At 51.6% G+C, this 18,403-nt stretch overlaps 1 protein-coding gene across 1 annotated transcript; it reads right to left on the reverse strand.

Annotated features, from left to right (window-relative positions):
- Positions 1 to 334: 334 nt before the first annotated feature.
- Positions 335 to 13,808, reverse strand: BPIFB2 (BPI fold containing family B member 2). The gene is made up of 17 exons (XM_041458297.1): positions 13,770 to 13,808; positions 5,936 to 6,008; positions 4,994 to 5,110; positions 4,668 to 4,761; positions 4,297 to 4,401; positions 3,991 to 4,128; positions 3,521 to 3,566; positions 3,209 to 3,269; positions 2,874 to 2,965; positions 2,577 to 2,753; positions 2,185 to 2,226; positions 1,893 to 2,057; positions 1,555 to 1,622; positions 1,228 to 1,273; positions 903 to 966; positions 720 to 796; positions 335 to 403 (listed from the first exon to the last, which is right to left on the reverse strand). The coding sequence occupies exons 1-17, from the start codon at positions 13,806 to 13,808 to the stop codon at positions 335 to 337; spliced, it is 1,473 nt and encodes a 490-aa protein (XP_041314231.1).
- Between the last annotated feature and the right edge of the window lie 4,595 nt (positions 13,809 to 18,403).

The raw sequence follows: 18,403 nt of genomic DNA on the forward strand, positions 1-18,403 counted from the left end.
ATGTGATGGGCAAAATTTATCTGTTTATAGGTGCAAATTGTTGAGGGTGGAAATATGTCAATAGTCACACCAATAAATGCAGAATTAAAGAGAAATGTTTAATTAAAGCACAGAACGTTGTTACAATCCATTCTCTGTGCAACAAAACTACCAGGAGCAGGGCTGGAAGAGAAAGCTGCTAGTGCAACACCATTATTATCCAGAATACAAAACCATGATGTTTTAGTATGTCAAGAAAGGAGATTTTCAACACTTCAAGCAGTGGCAAGCCACAGAGCACGATGTGAGAGTCAGCTGAATGATTCTGCCACTGTTCTACTCCAGACACCAAATTTCACTCCCAGGTTCTTGCCTCTGCAGTCCTTGCCTCTAGCTGGAGGTTGCAGGGGATCAAGACATAATCCTGAGTGAGGAAGGAAGGAAGGAAGGAAGGAAGGAAGGAAGGAAGGAAGGAAGGAAGGAAGACTGAGCATGGTGCCTGTGTGGCTCCATCAGCTCACACAGGGCTTCACCATCTCCCCCACAGCCCCAGGCACTGCCTGTGGCCATGGGGCTACACAGGGGCTGGGCCTGTTTGAGGCAGTGGAACTGGGTCCTGCAAGTTACCAGGGCTGGACAACCAGGCTCTGATTTATTCTGGAGCTGGGAGGTTAGCATTGCTCCCAGGCTTCCTTTAAATCAAGCACAGCAGGGAGCAATTTCAATGTCTTATTTCTTACCTTGTGAATGGTGATGTTGACATCGGTGTAAGTGAAACTGGCGATGTGGGGCAGGAAAACCCCTTGTCTCAGGACCTCTGAGAGAAAGAAAGAAAGAAAGAGGGAAAGTTGCCAGCTGGGTGCTGCCTGGGTCCATGCTGAACTTCCCACATGGCAGCACCCGCAGAGCTCCCATCTCCTCACTGTTTATCTGGGCTGGCACCTCCTCACGGATTGTGGGCAGGAACAGCTCCTCCAGCAAGGCAGCCTGTGGGGGAAAGTCAGGCTCAGCTCATGGTGTGGGGCTCAGGCAGGAGGAGAGGGGCAGACAGGGTCCTGATGCTCACTGCACCTCTTCCCACCCCACAAGGACTCAACTCCCCTGCTCCCCACCAGGTGCAGCAAGCACCCAAAGTCAGTATTCCCATATTTCCCTGCTGGCACCCGCTGCCCAGGGTGGCTGGGGCAGCTGAGGGGGACCAGGCTCTTAGAGGATGGCACCAGGAGTGCCACAGCTGGAGGTACCTACCAGTATAGGACCCACGTCAGAGGTGGCCAGGCTGAGCTCGATATCCCTGCAAAACAAAGAGCAGCAGAGGAGCTGCTGGTGCTGAGCTGTACTGAGCAGCTTCCCCAAACTCCTCATCTGTGCCTTTGTGGGAGTGTGGAAGCTGCAGTTCCCACTTTTCTCCCTAGCCATGTTTCTGGAATTTCACTGTCTCCCTGGGGAAGAAGCTACGTCTGCAATGCCCCAACTCTAAAAGCTCAAACCCTCCCAGCCCACTTTGCCTCTCCTTTCCCTGCTGTGGGTGGGACGTGTCCCCCTGGGGCTCCTGCAGGGCAGAGGGGCCATTACTCTACGGCTGCCACAGAGATGATCATCCTGGTGTCGGCCACGCTGAGGTGGAGCCTGGCAGTCACGTCCTGTGGGGGGAACAGAGGGCAGGATCAGCGAGGAAACAATCCCACTGGGGCTTCGTGGGGTGTGAGGAGCCCATCCACGTGCTGCCTCTGCAGTGTGCTCCCTGCACCCTGCACCATGCCACGCGGGCAAACGCTGCTGGACCCCGGGAGCACCGTGATGGAAAAGGCTGAGCCAGCCTGCAGTGGCTGCACTGGGGCTCAGAGGAAGGGGCAGTGCCTGGGGGCAGCACAGACACTCTCAGCACACGCTCCCCAAGCTTCCACACCCACCACGTTGACACTCAGGAAGCTCTGGGAAAGGGATGGTCCTGCTCCGATCTGGGCAGTCAGGAAAAGCTGCACGATGGCTTTGCCTTCCTCCAGCACCACGTGAGGCGAGCTCCGGGTCACAGCTTGGAGCACCACTGGGAGGTCCTCTTGGAAGAGGGAGCCCATCTGCCGAGGGAGCGGGGCTGTTTCTGGGCATGGCAGCCACCCCTGCACCCCCAGGGTGGGGTGGGCAGCTGGGGACGCTGCCTGAGTTGGGCTTGTGCCTCTTGGGGTTCCAGGGACAGCAGCACACCTGAGTGATCCTCTCAGCCAAGGTGGCCGTGGTCAGCGAGCTCTGGAACACAAAGCACAACTCGTGATCAGACCCATGGGGCTGCTCCAGGGCTCGTGGCCATGCAGCCCCTCTGATGAGCCCCCTCCCACCCTGGGTACGAGCAGGAGCCCTCCTCACACCAGCCCATGCCAGGAGCAGTGCAGGTTACTCCTCATGCCAAACTCTCCATGCTCCATTAGACCAGGAATATTTTTAGGAGCTTTGGGGTGAGGGGCTGGGACTCCTGAAGGTGCTTGGACACACTCTCATCTCTATGTAGGGCTTGTGGATCCCCCCAGACATTCCCAGGGCAGGGCTGTCCCTCCAAGTGTGTATCTCCCACTCCTTCCTCCCTCCCTTGTTCCACTCACCAGGAGACTCACGTTGAGGGCTCCAGACTCTTCCAAGGCAGAGAATAAGCTGGTGTAGAAGTGCTCAGAGAAGGCCAGGATGAGGTGGGAAGGGCTGGAGCTCGCTGGCTCGGGCATGCTGAAAGGCACGGGGCTGACTGGCAGAGGGACCACTGTCCCTGCCACTTGGAAAGTTGTCTGCAGGGACACAGGCAAAGAGAAAATGAATTTCAAGTGTCTCAGGGCTGTAGCACTTGGTGGAAGCAGCTCTTCCAAGGACTGGAGCTGGGCTGTAAGAGCTGGAAAGTGAAGACTTACTTGCAGAGAGATGATGATTCCCTGCTCAGAGTACATGGGGGCAGCCAGGGGCAGGTACTGGACTTGGCAGTTTGGTGTGATGGGAAATGGAGCTGCAAATGGAGCAGAGGGATGCTCAGGAAGAGAAGGGAAGGAGTGACAGGCTCTGGGAAGTGTCTGGGTTTCCAGAGTAAAAAAGACAGGGAAAGAGCTGGGCAGAGGGAGCACATCCCAGGGAGATGATGGCAGCAGAGCCTCTGCTACTGCAGGGTAGGAATCTGTCCCACCTCATCATCTGCTCCAAAATGCTCCTTGAAACCCTCAGTCCACAATGGGACTGAAAGCCAGCTGCCCACCTGCCAGAGACATCAGCCGTTCGTTTGGAAGAAGCAGCAGTCTGGAGACTTCCAGGCAAATCTGTGGAATAAAGAACAAAAAGAAAAGAGAGGTGACAGATGAAGATGGGGTCTGATGGCACTGGGTGTCCCCAGAAAGCCTCTGAGGTGGGTGTTGCCATCAGCTGGTAGCAGGAGCCAGGGGACAATGGCAGTGTCCAGTGAGCACGGAGCTGTGGGGGAAATCTGGAAGAGCACCAGGGAGACATAAACTGTTCTAATTCTTACAGACCTGTACAAGGCTCTCTTATGCCTTTACAAACTTTATCTTACTTTTTCAACGTTGATCTGCTTGTCCACATCAGAGCCCGAGGACTTGCTGGGTAAAAACAACAGAACAGAAGTTAGGAGAAAACCAGATCAGCCAAAGGTGGGTGATTGTCTTTTATCTGACCCAAAAGGTATCCAGAGATAGAAGTACCAGTGTTTTCTATCAAGCCATGATTACAATTCAGAATCACAAACCACTGGAGAATTGCCACTGAACCTACATAAAAAGCATTCCAGCTGCGTAACTCTAAAAGTACCACTCCCTTGTGACAGACTGAAACCCTCCTAAAATGGGGAAACCACCCCAAAAATAGAGCAAAGCCCCTCCCATGAAGATAAAGTTTTAGTGTTGGCCTTTGTTAGCTTTGAGGGCAGTGAGCAAGTCTCAATCCAATGCCTAGAAACATTTGTGCCTCAGTTTCTTCTTTCACCCATTACCTGAATCCCACAAGGAGGAAAACTGTGGGGCTGACCTGTCTGTCTCCTCGGTGCTCTGCACCTCCTCCAGGGTGGGTTTGCAGTCAGAGGTCACCAGCTCCAGGTTCCCTTCGGGGTTCATGTCCACGTGGAGGTCTGCCAGGATGGACAGCCTCATCTCCTTGGTGGCTGAGCTGTGGAGGAGAGGAGAGGAGAGGAGAGGAGAGGAGAGGAGAGGAGAGGGCTGGAGCTGGGGGCTGCTCCTGGCCATGCTCCCCCCAGGCCCCCCTTGCTCTTGCAGGTGTCCTGTGACTCCAGCCAGGAGCTTGGGCTGGCTCCAGCCCGGCAGCCCCGGCACTCACGGGGCAGATTTGATGCCAAGGTCCACCTCGATGCTCAGCCGCATCCCAGTGTCGGGGATCAGGGTCAGGGAAAACTTGTCAACTTTGACAGAGATAATTTGGTTCCTGCTGGAGCAGAAAGGAAGATGTTGGGAGACTGAACAGACGCTGAGAAACCCCCAAAGTTCACAAGATCTGCACAGATAAATCCATGCTCTGAGAGCCGCGTGGGTTCTGCTGCTGCTGGACACCAACAAAGGAGCCAGAGCCTCATTTCTAAACGCCCTGGTCTGCAGGAGGATTTTTGTTCTCACTGGCAAAGTGCTTTTGTGACAATATTCAAACACCAGTGTGAGCCAGGGGTATGGCAGGGGCAAGAGAGGGCAACTCACCTACTTGGAGAGGTGGGAGAAGGGGCTGGGGCTGGCGGGGCCATGAGGTCCCTCCTGAGGACCGACTCTGCATGTGGCTTTGAAACTTCAGCAACTGTGAAACAGAGCAGATGTTTTATGAGAGCCTCTGGAGCTTGTGTCCTGATGGACAGACTAAAACCCATTTCCATCCCTTACTAAGCCCCTGCTGCCAGCAATGGGCAGGGGGTGAGGCAGGTAAGCTGAGCAGTGGCAGGAGATTCTGGTGCCAGCGTTTGGTGTTTCACCAGCAGAGAGGAAGGTGTCACTGCCTGCTGCTGGCATGGGAGGTGTGGCTCTGCACTTACGGTATCCCAGTCCAGAGGGGCTGAGGATGCCCCCACAGTCGGGTGACCTGGTGGTGAGAGCTGGGACCAGGAGGCTCAGGAGGATGCTCAGGGTGCGGAGCACGGCCATGCAGGCACCTGGAGGGCGAGGAGGAGAAAGAAGAGGAGGAGGAGGAGGGGGAGGAAGAGGGCACCCACAGCAGCCTGGTCAGAGCAACGTGGCCCTTGCCTGGCCACTGAGGCATGGAGCCACAGATCTGCTCCTTGACTGGGGTTGTGGTGTGGAGCTTTTCAGCTTTGGTGCAATAACAGCCCACAGCTCTCGTGTGGTGTCTCAAAAGCACTGACAGAAGGTTCAGCCTTGAAGAGCCTCTGCAATCTTGTGAGCTAGGACAGTGCCTGCAGCGATATCTCGCTTATTGAGGAGCACAGAATGGCCACAACTGGTATAAAAATAGCAAATAAACAGAAGCTAAAACTAATAGAGGAAGAAATGGAAGTTATGGAGGAGTTATAAAGTCAAATGAAAAGGTGAAAGTGTTATCTGTCTCTGAAAAACATTTGGGAATTGTTTATAATGTCTGTAATGCTCCTACAATGTTATGAAAACAAGTAATTCAGAAAGTTTAACCTGCAGAAAACATACATATTTATCTCAGTCTTTGCAGAAAGCATCATTCTGGTGAGTGCTGGCCCTTATGGAGACACACAAAAGTAGGAGCAATGCCTGTATCAAGTTATTCAGTTTGCAAAAGCATCTTTACCTCTCCTGGCTGGTCTTCCCATTCTTCTGACTCAGCCTGTGACTTGCCGTGGCCACGCTGAGAAATTCTGCTGGTTTTATATATCCTCCCAGCCAAAGCTGATGGGCAGGAATTGGCAAAGAGGGCTGGGAACCAGGACACTGGGGGGACACTTTGTTTTTTCGTCCCTTTTTTATTGTTTCCCCATAGAATTGATTACTTTGGCCGTTGACCCGGCGAGGTGAAGGATTGAACAGCAGGTGCTGGGGCAGCTTGTCTTCACTGTGGTGCTCCTGAGGAGCACAAAGAAAGGCCTCTGGGTGGAGGGTGCCAAGAAATCAAACATTGTTAGAAAGCAAATGTGGATTTCTTTGCTCTGCAGACACCCTTTCTTCTGAACCCCACAGGGACAGCAGCTCCGTGTCCCCCTCTGCTATGGACGCTGAGAGGGCTGGGGTTGTTCATCCTGGAGAAGAGAAGGCTCCAGGGAGGTCCTTGAGCCCCTTCCAGTGCCTAAAGGGGCTCCCAGAGAGCTGCAGAGGGACTTGTGACTAGGCCATGGAGGGACAGGACAAGTGGCAATGGCTTTAAGCTGACAGAGTGCAGGGTTATGTTAGAGATTAGGAAGAAATTCTTCCCTGTGAGGGTGGTGAGGCCCTGGCACAGGGTGCCCAGAGGAGCTGTGGCTGCCCCATCCCTGGAAGTGTTCAAGGTCTGGAGGGGACTTGGAAAAGTCTAGAGGAAGGTGTCCCTGCCCATGGCAGAGCTTTGGAACTGGATGAGCTTTAAGGTCCCTCTCAACCCAGACTATTCCAGGATTCTATGGAGGCTGCTGTGGTTTGTGTCACTCTCCTGGCTCGGGAGCTCAGACCAGAAATAAGGTCCCTCAGAACCCAAGCTATTCCAGGATTCTATGAGAGGCTGCTGTGGTTTGTGTCACTCTCCTGGCTCGGGAGCTCAGACCAGAAGGGATGAGATTTGAACATGACCTGGCAATTTATTAAGAACATTCTCTGGTTCCATCAGGGCTGAGTAAGTCTTTTGAAGGTAACAGAAGTGTTTCTATTGGGTTCAGCAAGTTTTAGACCAGACAGAAGATCTGAAATGGTCCCATGTGCAGTAATCCCTTCCCCTCTTAAACCCACTCCCTATCAAAAGCCAGCAGCAATATTTATTACAATTGGCTGAGAATATAGTCAGAGGCATCCACTCTCTTTGATAATATCTCCAAAAGTAGAGAAACCCTTCATGGGAGGGAATAGGAGTTCCTCTCCTTCCTGTGCTTGATGTCCTTCATGTTCCTCTGGCTTCCTTTTGGCCTGGAGGACAGAGCATGGACCACCAGCAAACACCACACACACCCACCCTGCACGGCCTGGCCAGCTCCCCTTTGTGCTCTGCCTTCCCCCCGTCCCCCCACGAGCTCAGCATGACCAGTCTCCAGAGAGGGTTGAGCTGCCCATTTTGGTCTGAGTGCCTTGGCAGCGGGTGAGGTGTTCAGGGCTTGTTGAAACACCTGCAGCCCGGGCAGCAGCATTGTCCCTTGTGCCTCGGTGGCGTCAGCTACCGGCCTCTGGGTCCAGGTGCATCTTGACATGTTCAAAGCCCTTGGCTCTCCCCAGCACGGTGTTACCTTCCTGCTCAGCATGGCAGGGAAATGCCACGGAAAGCAGAATTCCAGCCACGCTGTGCATTTCCATCGAAGGCATCCTGGAGCAGTGTCAGGAGGAAATATGAAGATCGAGCAGCCTGCCAAGGGAGAGCAGGATTTACACTTCCACGCTGGTGTAGGCAGCCCATTGAGAGGCAAGAAATGTGCTCAGAAAAGTAAATCCATTGAGAAGGTTGTAACACTCAGACGAGTCCCCTGCGGCCATGGGAGGTGTTTTGTGGATCTGACTTTGGCAGGGACGTGGGCACAGCCTAGGAAAGCCTCTGAGAAATGGGTGTTTGTTGCATTTTAGAGCAGCAGTTGGGAATTTACCCCTGTGGTTCCTTTTCCCAGCGCAGGTGATGCCACCAGCTCTCCCTGAGACTGGGGGTTTTCTGGGGAGCGTTATTGTCTGTTCCAGCAGTGCAAGGGTTGGGGATAAGCTGCCACCACGGTGCTTAGAGGTGGATTTTCTCCTCCTGAAGAGCTGTTCTGGACCTGATGATGCCTGTGGAGGCTTAATTAGATGTCAACTCACAGCATAATGACTGATCAAGTTACTAGCACAAAAGTGTCTTTCTGGCATGATGTGCTCCTTGTCGGGAGTTATCCATAAATCTTACACTCCTGTTAGATAAGATGTAAATCTCCTTGTCTGGGCTTAGCAGCAGGCCACCGAGCACAGCTCTGGGAGGGAGGTAATGACGGATTAAACCTCATGACAAGTTTTATACAGAAATGAAGAGAGGAAATAAATTACTTTGTGCTGCCTTACCTCACCAGGCTGAGCTCCCAGAGCTGGGTCCTGCTGGGTGGGGTAGCCAGGAGGGGATGGGGGAGGACACAGGGGTGGCCAAAGGGACAGCAGCAGGCTGGAGGAGGGCTCTGTGCAGCCCCTTTGCAGCCTGGTGGGATGTGTGGATGTCCCTTGGTGGAATTAGGACAGGGATGGGGCTGAGGAGCCCATTCTCTGGGCGGGTGAAAGTTCCTCTCATCCTCACTCTAACCCTGCCTGAAATCAGTAAGAATATTATTGAGGTTACCACAATTTTCACTGGGTTATCCCCCAGCTGAGCCCATCAGTGTTTGCACACTCTTCCTCCCTCAGTGTTTGCACAACCCCAAGAACCTTTGGGGAGCTGCTCCTCCAAGAGTCACAATTACATGTGGGGCTCCTGGAGCAGAATTTGCCACTGCCCATCTTAGGTTTCCTCTTGCTCCCACTTCTGTCTGTACCACATAATTAAGGAGATGAGTTTTTTCCTTCAGACTTGATACACAAGTCTCTGTTGGTTGGGAGCTCTGATTGGGACCTGAGACTGAGAGCTTACCCAGACTTTCAGATTTATCAGTGAAATTATTCATATTGGCAGATGTTGGAAACCCTCAGGGACCAGCTCACACAACAGTATCCTCTTTAATTCTTTTGGTTCTCCTCTTTCTCAGTCAGGTTTTATAGACTGTCTGTTCCTTACCTCTCTGCAGAAGATCAGCAGGGGTCCTGGCTGTGCTGGGATGGGATATGTTAATAGAGATATTTTATATGATACTCTGCAACCCCTCACCCTCCAGCACAGGCTCCCCCCTGGGTTTGTGCTGAACTCCTCACATTCTGCAAATCCTCCAGCAGTCTCAGCTGCTCTAAATGGGAGTGATGCTCTGCAGAAAATGGCAGAGGAAGCTGTGAAAAAAAAGCCCAAGCCCAAGCCCAGGAAAGGCACTGGCGGTGAGTGATGAGCCGCAGCCTCGCGCTGCCAGCCCGGAACCGGGGACGGGCAAATAAAACTGGGAGGTTGGGAAGTGTCAGCCCGCAGGCAGCCACGAATCACTCCCTGCTAACAAGTGCGATATTAAAGCTGGTGATTTTCTGCATGGTTGTGTCTACAAACACACAAAGAAACTGTAACTTAAAGGCAACAAAGCGCCTCAGCTCCCGCCTCAGCACCGCAGGTGTCGTAGCTCTGCAGCATCCCATGATGTCCCAATGCAACCCCCGAATTTCTGGGGGATTAAAGCCAGCCCTCCATCCCCCAGATCCATGCTGGATGGGGGCATGGAGGTGTTTTGAATGCCAAAAGAATTTTTTCTTAAATTAGACAGTGTGATTTTTCATTGGGAAAAACATGTTCCTAAATTAGATTTAAATGGAAAGTTTGAACAAGAAGGGGAAGAAAAAAGTAATGAGAATACCAGCAAGAGGTGACTTTGCTGTAAGCAAAAATACTGGGCATCAGGCTCTGACTGTTCCCCCTCACCCAGCTCTTTTCCTCTGTCTTTCCTTTGGGCTGAAGGTGAAAAGTTTCTGTGTCCTGGTGATCTTTGTGGTGTTCTCCCTGGCTCAGGGCTCTTCAAGGCTTAGTCCAAATGAGAATCACTGGGAAAAGGTTAATGGGAGCCAATGTCCATGGAGAAAATGGCTGGGGGATCTGGGAGCTCACTCATCCCTGGGGTTTATCCTGTGCTGACCAAACTTTGCTCTGAGCAGCTCTACAGAAGGAAATCACTCTGGTTGTAAACCTGATGGTCGGAGGGTGGCTGGGGCAGGACACCAGGGGCACCCCGAGGTTCAGCCCCAGGAGCTCCCACACCCCCTTTGTCAGTGTTAGAAGAACCCCCCAGCAGGAAAGTCCCAAAGGACACATTGCTGGTTTGCCAGGATGGGCAATTCCTCAGGGGCAGGCAACAGCACTGTTAGAGGTTTCAGTCTTCAGGTTTGGATTTCTGCAGCACACAAATACTTTTTGCAGTTCTTTTTTCCCACTAAACAAAGATTTTACGGACAAATTCAGACCAGCTCTAGTTGTGCTATTCCATGCAATGTGCATATTTGTCTGCTTCATATTTCCAGACTGTCAGAGCTTCGTTTAGGGATGTAAACCTTCAACTTCGTTTAAAACCAGAAGATGGCATTCTTGAGAAAAGGTTTGCAAGGAGAGCAAACATATTTTATTATACACGAGGCAAATTTTGCTCTAATCCATACCAGATAAATTTCTTTAGCGAGTGACTTTCCCACCTTTTGATCTTCAATAAATAATTACTGCTGGGTACATGAAGGCTCTGAGGGTGACATGTTCTCCCTGCCCAGTGTGCAACCCAAGTCGTGAGCAAGGTCCTTCACAGCACCCTTCAGAAAGTGCTGCCAGCTCTGGTAAGTCCCATCCTCCTCCCATCCCTGTTTCCCAGATCATCTCCTCCCTCTCCTCCTTCTCCTCCTCCACCTCCTCCGCCTCCTCCTTCTTCTCAGTGCACTGTAACAGATTTCACAGTTTTGCCACACAAAGGAGCTTTCAGGCTGGTGAAAAGCAGCATTTCCAGCCGTTCCTGGGTTGATGCAGCAAATGCACTGGTGCTGCTGGAAGCCCCCTTGTCCCAGCCTGGCGGGCAGGGATGTCAGCTGCCCTTGGCGTTGAGCACTGGTTCCCAAATGTCAAAGGGCAGACTTGCAGCCCCCCAACACGCCATAAAGTCAGCCCATTTTAGTCAGGTACCTGTGGGGATCTGGCCCTGCTCTTTGCTCATCTTAAGGCAGGTTTAATCCAGAATAACCCAGTTCAGCCAGGGACAGAGGAATCTGAGGCAAACCCTGGTTTGTGTAACCAGCAGTGGAGGCTCCTGATGTTTGTGGTCTGGCAGCCTCAAAGCTCTGCTCCCACCAGAAGTGGATCCTGGAAATGAAAATGTTATCTCAAGGAATAATATTTCAAAGAATAACAAATGATAAATCAGCCTCCTAAACTGTTCCCCCCCAAACAAAAGTGCTCAGAAGTGATCCATGCTCACAATGTACAGTGTGCCTTTGTGGCAGAGTTTTGGCCAGCAGTAACTCCACTGGGTGTGGCACCTGTGGGGTGGGAACCTGGCACATTCCTCCAGCCCCCAGGACTGCCAGGGGTTCTGCTGGGACAGTCCTTGCCAGCCCTTCCATTGCAGGGGACCTGCAGGGGGAAGTGCTGGGCAGTGCCTGCAGCCAGGCTCTGCCCAGTCCTTCAGAGGCTGGAGGGATCTGCCTGCATGGACAGAGCCACAGCACAGGATGCAGACAGCTTCTCTGAGGCCTCCTGGAGCATTGCTCCTGTCCTCAGAATCAAACCTCCTTGTTATCACAGTTCTTTGCCTTTCTGAAATCTCCAAAAATCAACACATCTCCCTAAACCGTGCCTAAACCCAGCTGAAATGGCAACAAAATTCCCCACCTCGCAGCACCCATTTATCTACTTATCTCATGTGGGAAGTATGCCAAAAGTAGAGACTAAACTAAAATACACAAAACCAAGAACTCCCACCCTGCTGATTTTCCCTCTGAGTATTCCCAAAATCCTTTGGTAGGCAGGGAAATGCTGGAGATGCTGGCAGTGCCCACCACAGCTGAGGTGTCTCTGACAGTGTCTCCTCCTCATTTCAGGAGTGCTGTGTGCAGGGATCCTGTCTGACCTGCTGGGCAGCACCTACATCATCACTGGGGACAAGGCAGGGGCACTGCCATGGTGGCTCTGCCATACCCTGGGCCACCCCTGGACTTGGTGCCATTAGTCCATCACACACAAACACAGAACCAACTGTTAAATTCCACCCAGGTGCTTTTTGCTGTTAAATCCACAGAACATGTTGGTGCTGGACATGCCTGTCACTGAGACCTGAGGGATGGGGACTCTGTGGCTGCAGTCCCCAATCCCCAGTGTGGCCAGGACTCAGGGGAATGGATGGGGGAGGGACCAGCAGGGTGCTGGTGTTCCTGGGGTGTCTCTTCCTTTCCTTGGCTTTCCAGGAGTTTTTGACTCCACAAACTGAAGTAAAAAGACCTCATGACCCCCTAGTGAGACTGTCCTGCTGTGCACTGTCAGATCCAGCTGGGCATGGCTGGGCAGAGGCTGTGTCCTGAAAGAGCTGATCCCTAAATAAATCACATTTGCATTGTCAGGATGCATCACCCACATCTCCCACAAGATGGATGCAAGGAAGTGACCCTCTGCTCCGAGGGTGCACACCCTGGAGGGTGAGGAGTGTGCCTGCCCAGGGATTAGGACCCCAGAAAGAGTTAGGTTCAGGCTGGTGTTGGTATTTATCATCTGCTTCACTGATATTGATCCTGAGTGTGTAACTCACTGGCTCCTGGATAATTTCTTGTCATTAGTAAGTCAATAAACAGCGTTGATCCTTATTTCATCGAGCTGACATGATTTGAACATCTTTTCCTGGTGACAGGAAGCTGGCGCTGAACCGAGGATATCTTTGGAAAGACTGTTGTGGTTTTAGGAAATTACTCCCAGGAAAACCTGCTGGGGAGGCAGGCTCCAAAAACCCCGTCTGCTCTCCACAGGGATTTGTTCTGCATCATGTGTAAGGAATCATTCTCCTTGGGAGTCCTCAGCAGTGAGGAAGGAGCTGTAAAAGCAGCTCCCCACAAAAACTGGGGTTTGTGATGCCTCTCTTCATGTCACTGCAAGCATGGGCCAGATTTCCCTTATTGTTCTTGTGTTAGCTAACAAACAAATTGAACAGTTTGAGTCTCAATCCTTTCAGCAGAACAAAAAAATGAATCCAAATGTCTGTCCACAGCTTTCCTAGAGAATTCAAGGCTGGGAATCTCAGGGAACACCTAGTTAATTTTTCATGAAGCAGCTCTGCTGCTGAGCCACACTGTCATGTCCCTGGTACTGGTGACCTGGGGTGGATGTGCAGCCTTGTCCAGCGCTGTTCCCTGGAGCCCTGCACGGACACAGAAGCCCTGATCCCTCAGCAGCAGGGATGTACCAGTCTCTCAGTGGTCCCAGAGGGATGGCAGGGCAAACCTTGGTTTCCTCAGGCAGACAGGCCATGTGTGAATGATGCCATCAAAGGGAGAGCAGAGCAGATCCACCTCATTTTCCAGCCATAGCTAGGATGTTTCCCCCAGCCTGCTCTGACTGGAGCCTGCTGATGTCAAGGTCTGACTCTTCTTGGGAGTACGTGCCCTTGCTGTTTGCCTGACAGCTTCATTTCAGGTGATCCAAGCACAGAGAACTGAGGCAAACATGTCTGTTCACATCGGTGCTATTCTTCTCCCTCTGACCAAATCCGTTCTGGTTTCTGTCCTCACTCAGTAATTTGGCTCTGTGCTCCTGGGGCTTTGAAAGTCACTTTAGCGAGACCTGGACATCACCATGTCATTCTCTTTATGGGAATCTGCTTCAGTTTTTCCAAAATATCCAATGGCCAGAGACCTCTGCATTCAGCAGCCTCTGGGGAGAGGCCAAGTTACTGTCATGCCTGAAAGGTCACTGCACAGGAGCTGTTCCCAGAGCTGCCACCCTGCCCCTTCCCCGTGCACTGACCAGTATCGGGGCTGTCTTCGTGGTAATTCAGGTTTTGGACAGTGGCTCCTGGACCATGAAGCGATTCAGGATAAATGATAATTTAATACCATCTTGTTAACACCCTCGTCCATCTTATCAAAGGTCATGATCTCACCATGACAGCGGGGCTTTGTGCTCCAGAGGTCCTGGCTGATCAGGTTGCAAGGAGGGTGACAACTCCTTCAGTGCTTTGATATCTTTACCACCCTTTCCTTGGCCTTTAACTAAGGTATTTTTTCAAAGCTGGAAATAATGTGTGTCCAAAGCTGGCTAATCTGCTGGAAATATTTATTTCCAAGTTTACAGAAAGTATTAACACTGAGCAAGCAGTTTTTCTGGATTATTTTTCAGCAGAGCTGGGGAGCAGCCACTGCCATCCACTTCTGTCAATGAGGACATCAGGGAGTGAAGAGCTCACCCCAGTCCCCTCAGCTGGTGCATTCTCCCTTCAGCACAGACAGCTTTTGCTGTGCTTGTCAGGATGCGCCCCATGCATGGGAACCACATCCCACATCCCAGTTTGGTCTGGGGCCCATGGAGGAAGGTTTCCTTTCCCTCCCCAAAGGGCTGCTGCAGTGTCTCTGTGTCTCCTGGGCAGCAATCAGGGCAGGGTCCACAGAAAGGAGGCAGAAGAGCCTGGGCAGCTGCAGCACATCTGTTGCATGGGGTGGTGTGCCCACAATGGGATCATCAATCCTTCCAGAACTTCAGAAAGACCCCAAACCAACAAGTTCTGACGTGGGAGCTTCCAGGTCAATGGCATCAGCCTCTCAACAGAGTCTTCCTGTTAAAGCACATTCCACCTCCAGCCCTCTGGAGCACTCTGAGCAGGGGTGATGGACTTGGAAGCAATTCCATGCCAGTTAGATAAGGCAGCATTTCCCAGTTAGGTGGTGTCTCTCCAAAGAGTCACCTAACAGGGTATCTGTTAGGTTGTGACATCTGATCAGGCTGTAGGTAAGTTGGATGCAATGCTGGGCATGTCCTGGAGGCCTGGACAGGGAATACCTGGCTATTTCTCTCTCCACAGTCTGTCTTTACACTGGAAAAGGTGCTGCCTGGTCCTTCATTTATCACAACGCGTGGCACATCCCCACACAGGGGCTTACTGCTCAGCACTGCGGCCCTGAGAACTGCAGAAGTAAGAGCAGCCAGGGGTGGCCAGGGTTTTGACACATTTTTCAGTCAGAACATCAATTTTATTTAGAAAGAAAAAAGAAAGAAAGGTATTTTATCAGGGCATGACATCTCAGCCACGTCCACATCGAGGCAGGATGAAAGGATGGTGTACCACACCAGGCACCCAGGGCTGGCTGAGTCTGCACCTACAGCTCGTTGCTCAATGGTTTACCTAACTCCTAATATCTCCAAGGAAATATTTGCAGTGGAAGTCACCAGAAACAAGACCTTGTTTGCTTTGCTCCCCACCAATTATTTTGGATGCCCCAAATGACATCACCTGCCTTTTTTTTCCTGCTGAGAAGCTCTATATATGAAGATCTTGGACCCCGGTGATCTTCAGAAGACAGGGACATTGGCTGGAGAGAGAACTTGGTCAGGTAAGAGCAAACTTATTCCTCAAAAGGTGTGCTCCTTGCTTCTGCCTCTGCAAACCCTCAGTGTTCCTTTGGGAGTGTTGGCCTTTTAGCAAAAATTGTTTTTCTTGCCTGCTGCCTGCCTGAATTATGCTCTGAGGAGTAAATGGTGCCTTTCAATGCAAGTTTCTCCAGAAGAGATGTGCGTGCTCATTGGATTTGCAGTCCTCGCAGAAGAAAGGGTATTTCAGGGTTTTCATAAACAATTATCACTTCAATTATCTTTGGTATAACTTGGTTATCTGCCATAGATTTCTAGCTAAGGTGAATTAGACTTCTCACACTTGTTTTGATCCCTTTTTGATGAGTTATTTACATTTAAATAGATTTGGAGCAATGAAGTTCATTTTGGTTCTTTAAAAAAGAAAAATAAGCTACTTCAAGTTGTAGGTCCCACAGAAATATTTCAATGACACTGAAATATCAAAGTTTACTTTCTCTTTCTTACAATTCTATCAGGTGTTTCCATGCAGAGGGAAGCCTCAGAATCTGATGTTTGTGCAGAAATCATGACATTCACCCCGGAGGTTCTCTCCTTGCTTGATATATTTCTGTATTTGTACTCTGTAGATGTTGTTGCTTTTCTTCTACAGACAATCATGTTGTCAGAAATGTCTTGTTTTCCCATTCTGTGGCATGCAGGATGTGTTTCTTGGAGAAATCCCCATCTAGGATGGATGAGTCCCAAATCACACAGCTCAGTCATGCCATTGCTCACCAGCACTGAGGGGATCACAGCAGGAACATCCCAACAACCCTTTGCTCTCCCCTTGACTGCTCTGACCATTGGTTTTTGGAGTTACTGGTGTTGACACTCTGGTTCCTCCTGCAGGAAAGAGCCACCAGGAGTGTCACTGTCCATCATAACCAGTGATGAGGAGGCAGGAAAGATGGCAGCAGCTTCCTCCCTGATTTTGTCTTCCCTGACAAAATCTTTCTCCTTCCTCCCTCCTTTCTCCTCCCTCCCTTCTCTTTCCTCCCTCCATGGGCTGGTGCTCGCTCTCCCAGCACTGCACTCATGGCTATCACTTCCCACAGTTATCAGGACCAAAGATGTCGGTGTTGTGGACTGTTGTCCTGCTCAACAGCCTGCTGATCCCTTCACAAGGATTTATAATCCCATATTCGGTTGCCAGACCAGATACAAATGGTAAATGTATGTAAGAAACAGGATTTATCCTTCTTTTGGGGCCAGTTCTGCTTTCTTTGTCTCTTGACCATACTCAGAATATCAGAAGCTGGTGCACATCTGCCCAGCAATAGTAGCAATGCAAGTAATTTGCATTTATAAAGCACTTTGGAGATGGCACTTCAGTCACTTTACAGAGGCTGGTGCCACCACCTCTTTTGTATGAAGAGGGAGAGGGGAGGGGAGGGAAGAACCAGGCTGGCACACCTTGTGCAGCTCACAGTGACCTCTGATTCTGTTCTTCAGGTTTTAAAGATTCACCAGCCAAAGATGTTCCCCAGAGAGCTTCGGGTGGTCTCCTTGGTGGCAATCTGCTTGGTGGTCTCCTTGGCAAGCATGGAGTCGCTGGGAGTCTCCTTGGAAAAAATGGTCCTGTAGGAAGTCTCCTTGGAAAAAATGGTCCCGTAGGCAGTCTCCTTGGCCCAGATGGTGCTGTAGGCAGTCTCCTTGGCCCAGATGGTGCTGTAGGCAATCTCCTTGGCCCAGATGGTGCTGTAGGCAATCTCCTTGGAAAAAATGGTCCTGTAGGCAGTCTCCTTGGCCAAGATGGTCTCCTTGGTGGTCTCCTTGGAGAAAATGGTGCTGTTGGAGGTCTCCTTGGTGGAAATGGTCTCCTTGGTGGAAATGGTCTCCTTGGTGGTCTCCTTGGTGGAGATGGTCTCCTTGGTGGAGATGGTCTCCTAGGTGGTCTCCTTGGCGAAGATGGTGTAGTTGGTGGTCTCCTTAGCCAAGACGGCATCCTCGGCGGTCTCCTTGGCAAAGATGGTGTTATTGATGGTCTCCTTGGCAAAGATGGCCTTGTTGACACTCTCCTTGACACCGTCCTTGAGCTTCTCATAGGCAAAAATGGTCTCCTTGGCAAAAACGGTCTCGTTGGCAGCCTCCTTGGTAGAAATGGTGAAGAACTCATTGGGTGAGTGCGAGTGGGAGACGGTGACCCTGAGCAGCCTGGTGTGTCTGAGCCATGCTGGGGAAAGGAGGTCCTGTTCTGGAGCCTGCACACACAGGGCTCCCTCCCTCCACTCCTGGGGTGGGCTCATAAATGGGGGTTCACCTGTTGGGAGTTTCTGCCTCTGCCTGGGAGAAGGATGCCTACAAGGCATCCCAGGGTGCCTTGTATGTGCCACAAGCTGCTCCTGGCTGGTGGGGATGCCTGATGACCCAGGGGGAAGAGGACCCCAAGAGCACAGCTGCAGTGCTGGGGGCTGAGGGGGCAGGGCTGTGCAAATGTGCTGTTCACTGCCTTTTTCCTTGTTGTAACCATCCAGACTGAGAATTGTGAACAACACCCTCCCCAAAATCAGTCTGCGCTCCCTGCCGGGCTTTGGGCACCAGGTGGACTTCAACACACAGCTGCTGGTAGAGAGCAGGTAGGGCATGTCCGTAGGGGCATGGCTTGGGGCAGGGGGGCTCCTTCTTTCTCTTTGGAAAGAAGGTGGTCAGCAAGTGTCCTGAGCTGCCTGCTGTGCTTCTCCTGGGCAGCGTGCCGGGCCAGCCCCTCTGCCAGCTGGTGGAGGTAGATGCGACCATACTGGTGCAGGACACGTGGACAGCTCAGCAGAGGGCTCTGAACTGCAAGACTGTTGACATAAACGCCCATGTGAGGTATGAATGAGGTGTGAGGGAACATCTGTGTGAGGGGGTGGCCCGTGGCTCTCGTGGCAGTGGGACGCCTTGGTGCTGTTGGTCATTGATGGCAGCGCCTTTCTGCGTGGTGTCTTGAAGGTGATCCAGCTGTTGGGCTCAGAGGGGAACTATTGACCTTTTTCTAAAATTTTGGCTAAGAAAAGAACATTTCTGGGTGTGGGGAACCTGGCACCGGGCAGGATTCAGAGGGCTTGGGAACGGTGATATTTCAGCACTGAGTAAGGACAATGCAAGCGAGGCCTCATGTTTCTCTTGTGTGAAGTCCCCTTAC

This window comes from Pyrgilauda ruficollis, unplaced genomic scaffold (genome assembly GCF_017590135.1).
Source record: "Pyrgilauda ruficollis isolate IOZ18807 unplaced genomic scaffold, ASM1759013v1 scaffold127, whole genome shotgun sequence".
NCBI classification, from domain to species: domain Eukaryota; kingdom Metazoa; phylum Chordata; class Aves; order Passeriformes; family Passeridae; genus Pyrgilauda; species Pyrgilauda ruficollis.

Bases quoted from the DNA above. Each gene is read 5' to 3' on its own strand.
- BPIFB2 (XM_041458297.1), bottom strand. From the start codon at position 13,808: ATGACCTTTGATAAGATGGACGAGGGTGTTAACAAGATG. The intron at 4,762-4,993 runs GTAAGTGCAGAG...TCTGTTTCACAG, and splicing joins CCCCTCTGGACTGGGATACC to TTGCTGAAGTTTCAAAGCCA. The intron at 2,966-3,208 runs GTGGGCAGCTGG...CTCCATTTGCAG, and splicing joins ACGGCTGATGTCTCTGGCAG to CTCCATTTCCCATCACACCA.